Here is a 5264-nt window from a genome sequence, read left to right as displayed (position 1 = left end):
ATGTTACTTAATGCGTTCAAAATTCAAAGTGGAAAGTCTACCCCTCTATATCCACAGAGTAATGGACAGGTAGAAGCAACCAATAAAACAATCGCAGACATATTGAAGAAGAAGTTGGAAGGATACAATAAAGGGTGGTGCGAACAAGTACATAATGTAGCATGGGCATACAGAACAACAAGGGTCTCGAATGTCATTTCCCAAGCCTGAATTATTGCCACGTACACAGTAACGGCCAGTAACCGTTTTTTGGAAAAAACGGGACGAAAAAGGTCAAACTATGAGCATTAAATATTAATGAAAAAAACGTGGGCATTTTCTTAATTGCATTTCCCCACGTGGGCCTAAAAATAATTCGCAAGGTGCAGTTGCTGGATCGGCAATTGAGAACTTTTTGCAAGTGGACATAATACCGTTTATCGGCATACGTTCTCCTGCTGTAGTTGTAAGAGAAATCATAGTGTTCTCTCAATTTCTAGTTTCCCTTTATTTAAGTTAGGTTTAAATGAACACCTATCATAACATCAATTCTGAAGCTGTAATTATTACTGTAACTGCTTGTTGGTGTATTCTTCGTTTGGTCATCAAGTGTATATGAAAGAAATGTATTAACCTAAAGATTTAGCTTCAAAGATGGCAAATGCATACTCGTCTAGCACTTCCAAGTAGGAAGCCACAGTAATAGGCCTGCGGCCACCCATCTAAAATCAGCTTTCTGCAACTCTGTTCAACAAACACTAAAAACCAATACTTACAACAAGTATTTGCCCACACATAAAAACCCCAGCCACCTTACAGATTTGACTTAGAGACAGTGTTAGAAATTAGGATTGTTAATAGGTCCTAATCCTACAGGAAAATTGTGGGCAAAGCATAAAACACCTATAAAGAGATAATAAAACAATTTAACTCTGTCACAGCGAGATGCTTCGACACTAGCTAATTTACAGATTTCTTTAATCATCCCAGGTTCGCGGAACCCTACTTAGTAACCCACTCCACCATTAACTCCACCATGAGAATCCTGAATGTATGATGGTACATCACCTTTGTCATCTCCAACCTTTGCCTTCTCAGAGTAATCGACAAGTTCATTGTACATTTTTAGAGAAGCTTTTGAGAACTCTGTAAGGGATTCAAATACTGAACTTAGCCCTGTCTGAAACCCATTCAACGTGATCCGTTGAGTCTCCTGCATGTAGTTATGGTGCTTCTCTTTCTCAGTGTCCAATCTCTTCCTGAACATATCCAAAAGGTCCTTCCTATCGGTCAAGTACTCAACCCGGTTTTCCACATCCAGCTCAAGTTTCTGTTCGGATAACTTGGATTCTAAAATCCGACTCTCTGCTCTTTGGAATGCAGTTATCCTCCTGTCGAGTTCTTTTGCAAGACCATCGACCTTCCTCTTCTGTTGCTGCTCTTCCGCTTGTTGACCTGACAAAGCCCTAACATCCTTGCCAAAGCTCTTTATGGCATAAGCAACTGATCTATCAGGTAGCTTCTGAAGTGAATTTGACCAGTCACGAGCAATCATTAGCAATGGGGGTCCACCGATTTGATATGGAGGTGTCGAGGATCTACCCTTGGAATACAACTCAACTTTGGGTACAATAAATTTAGATAGCCACCCATTGAGAGCTTCGATGTAAGCTTTTTGTGCAGTAACATACCCTGTAAAGCATGCACGCCAGTTCTGAAGTTGAGCATCAAGCTGAACTGTAGCGAGTCGATGAGAGTCGTTACAGAACTTTCCGTACGTAGGGCATGTGAAAGACTTCACCTCGTACATAATCTTGTTCTGGGTTTCATGGGACTCCAACACAACCTTCCAGGTTTTCATCAGACTGCACAGAAAGGAAATTCCGGAACAGAGGTAAGACAAAGAAGATAATTTTACAATTTTTGGATCTTTGCAGTTACGTGTCTCACTGTCCTTACCCTTGCAAAAGCTCGATAAGCTGCGGGTGCAATTCTTCGTCTCTCAGTTTCTCGATCCTTTCTGAGATTGATTCCGCTGTTCGTATAGCAACTAACATCCTAGTATATAAATCCTTGACCACGGCCCTAGTTTTGTCCATGGAGCGTGCATCATCACCTTTGACATCTTGGTTTTTCAGTTGTGCACATTTCCTATCATAAAGTTTCCTTGTGCTATCTCCAGCCTAAATAGACAAGAAAAAGGGGGTTAAGAAAAAGATGAAATGTGGTTCTGAATCTATCACTGCTGCTTTTGTTAATACAAAAGAAAAAAATGAATTGTATTCTGAAGTTTAACAGTTAGACAAAAGAACATAAAACTTTTCAATGACAATTGAGCAGAAGTACAGGAAAACTTGACAATTACATGGTCATCCATCCAGCTAAATCTAGACAGAAAATTTATGTTACTTGCATGGAATATCTGTTAGCTCATGTTCTACTTCTATAAGCTAATTGTATTCAAGAAAGTATCTAAGAGGGGTTTCAAACTAAGATCGTCATGGGAGTAGAAATGTAAGCAAGTTTTTTTACTTCAGCATTTCAATCTGCGTACTAAAAGGCAGTAACAGTTAACATGATGAAGTTGTGAGTCCGCACTTAACAAATAAACCATGCACACAGAAAGGATAAGCATGAAATGCATCAAGTGTTTACCTTCACTTCTTCATAGAGTTTCTTTTCCCATGCATATAGCCGTCCTAGTGTCTGCGAATGGCTACCTGCTTCCATTCCTCCATAATCATCGTCAAAGAGTTCGTTCTTGAATTCTGTCCATGATGACGAACTTTTCGAGCTAGATGCAAGGAAACTCTTTGTAGATGAAGCAGATGAAGAGGATTTATTCCATGTAATTGCTTGGACGAGTTTGGATGAGTTCTCTGCATTCAGGTACAAATCCTTGCATGAGATGAGTCTCCAGTGCAATATAGCTAAAATGTGAATCAAAGAGGACCGCTAAGCTAATCATAATTAAGCAAATCACTGACATAACCCAATAAGAGAATAGTTGAAGGAAGCCCCACGAAATCACAATGTAGCTTCTATCCAAGGTAAGAGATTCACTTCAATTATAACCATATACAAGACAAGAACATAAAACCAGCAAAACAAAACAACAGTAAAGTAAAGAAGAACCAAAACCCCACCACCATTCATTTTCCGGGGACTAGTATCTTAGATTCCCTAAAAGGGTATAGAAAGATCAACTTCAACAACCACTAGAGCAAGAAAACCCTTGCACTACCTTTTCAAGCAACAAAAGAAATCCAAAACAGCTTCAAACATGAATTTTTAAGGGTATCACACAAAGCAAAAAAAAAAAATTAAAAAAGGGAAAAAAAGGACCCACCTTTGATTTCATCCAAACCAGATTGTAGATGAACTCTATTCACTTCTAACATCTTTGAGACATCTTTGCCATTATCATAGGCTCTAATGAAATGATCTGCAACATCTCTCAAAGCTTCTAACAGCTCTCTCCCTCTAACTGGAGTATCAATAACAGTCAATCCCTTTTGATCTCCTCCCCTACTCACATTAGTACCACCCACTACCTTCATAACTTCAATTCCATTTTCTTCATCTACATTTTCATCATCATCATCATCATCATCTTCATCATTTTCCACAATCATAACCCTTTTCTCAACTCCTTCTTCTTCTAACTCTGGAATCCCTTCCTGTTCTCTTACTACTCTTAAATCCTCATCCGAAGTCCTACTAAACCCACCAACAAATGGGTTACTAACTTCTGGTCTAACTCCTTCAAATGGATTGAAAAAATCCCACCCAAAATCTCTTTGTGGTGAAGGCATTGGCGGCGGCATACCTGTATAGAAATACCCACAGACTTGTTCAGCTTGAACTTGTTGGTGCTGGTGTTGATGATGTTGGTAGTGGTGCTGGTGGTGGTGTTGTTGCTGCAGAACTACACCATCATTTCCTTCTTCAGAAGAATCAGAAGAATCAGAGTCTTGAAAATGAATAGTTTCCTGAGTAGGTTCAGAGGGTTTTTGTTGAAGAAACATTGGATTTGAGATAAGCTTTTCAGTGGGTAAAGAAGAATCATTATCAGGAGGTGGGAAAGTAATGAGAAATGGTGAAGAAGGAGATGAATGTCTAGCAACAAACAAAGTTAAAGCTGCAGCAACAGTATACATAGAATGAAAATACTTGCAGTGAGCATCAGCAAGTGCATATCTTCTTTCTACAGCTGATTTCAAGAGACGTTTTCTTTCTCTACAAAGTAAAACCACTTCATCATCATTCTCCAACTTTGAAGCCACACAACCCATGTTTTACAATGGTGAAAAAACCAAAGATTTAGCTGTTATTTCTGAAGTAAAAAGGGTAAAAATAATAATTTATGTAAACAAGAAAACACTCAGAGAAGCCCATGTATTTTGTTGATAAAACCTAGGTGGGTTTTTGCTAAAATGGAGGTTTTGATATTTTTAGCAGAGGTATTAGTAGTGATGGATGAAAGCTTGAAAGTTGTAGTCTCGGAAGATATTTCATGGTGACCCATCTCATATCCTAGTTAACCAAGATGAGGGTTTTGAAGTTTATTGCAGAGGTTTAAGAAAAAAAAACACAGACCCAAAAAAAGAGAGAAGAAGATAAATGGGTATGTTGTCTTCTCTTAGCTACTCCACTAACTAAAAAGAAAAAACTAAATGGTGAGAAGAGGAAACAAAGATTGATGGTAGTGAGAAAACAAAGTCTCACCTTACCAAAAGAAAAAAGAAGAAGTCTGAAAAATGTAAAAACTGAGAAAGGGCTTTCTTTCCTTGCTTCACAAAAGTCTACTTACTGCAGCTTCTTCAGCAGCAACAGCATACACAACAAGAACCCAGAATCTCTCCATCCAAAATGAGAAAGAGAGAGAGTGTTTGTGTGTGGTGGTGACTGGTGAGTGAAGCTCAAGGACTGATGAGTGAGGGAGTGAGAGAAAAGAGGAGTCAAAGGTGATGAAAAGTTTCTGATGAAAAAAAATGGGGAAGAGGGAGAAAAGAGAGAGTTTTTGTCCTTGTTGTGTTTTGTGTTATTGTTTTAAAAGCACCATGAACGATAACAAGTAACTATGAGGAACAGTTGTATCATTACATCTCATTGGAAACACACCCCTAAATACTTAAATACTCAAATACCTAGTTATTGTTCTGTCTTATTATGAGATCATACCTGTACAGCATTATGATTAGTTGTATATTATCAGGTGATAATTCTGATTAATTAGTAGACTGTAAAATAGGTGCGTTTGGTCTCTCTGACCATGTATATGT

General features: G+C 38.4%; 1 protein-coding gene across 1 annotated transcript; it reads right to left on the bottom strand.

Annotated features, from left to right (window-relative positions):
• Nucleotides 1-664: 664 nt before the first annotated feature.
• LOC113346741 (nitrate regulatory gene2 protein-like) lies at nucleotides 665-4974 on the bottom strand. Its single transcript, XM_026590242.1, has 4 exons — nucleotides 3329-4974; nucleotides 2635-2858; nucleotides 1939-2162; nucleotides 665-1844 (listed from the first exon to the last, which is right to left on the bottom strand). The coding sequence occupies exons 1-4, from the start codon at nucleotides 4272-4274 to the stop codon at nucleotides 986-988; spliced, it is 2253 nt and encodes a 750-aa protein (XP_026446027.1). The 5' UTR covers nucleotides 4275-4974; the 3' UTR covers nucleotides 665-985.
• Between the last annotated feature and the right edge of the window lie 290 nt (nucleotides 4975-5264).

Source organism: Papaver somniferum, chromosome 2 (assembly GCF_003573695.1).
Source record: "Papaver somniferum cultivar HN1 chromosome 2, ASM357369v1, whole genome shotgun sequence".
Lineage (NCBI taxonomy): Eukaryota > Viridiplantae > Streptophyta > Magnoliopsida > Ranunculales > Papaveraceae > Papaver > Papaver somniferum.
The sequence above is the reverse complement of the archived record's forward strand: the minus strand, read 5'-3'. Positions and strand labels throughout refer to the sequence as shown.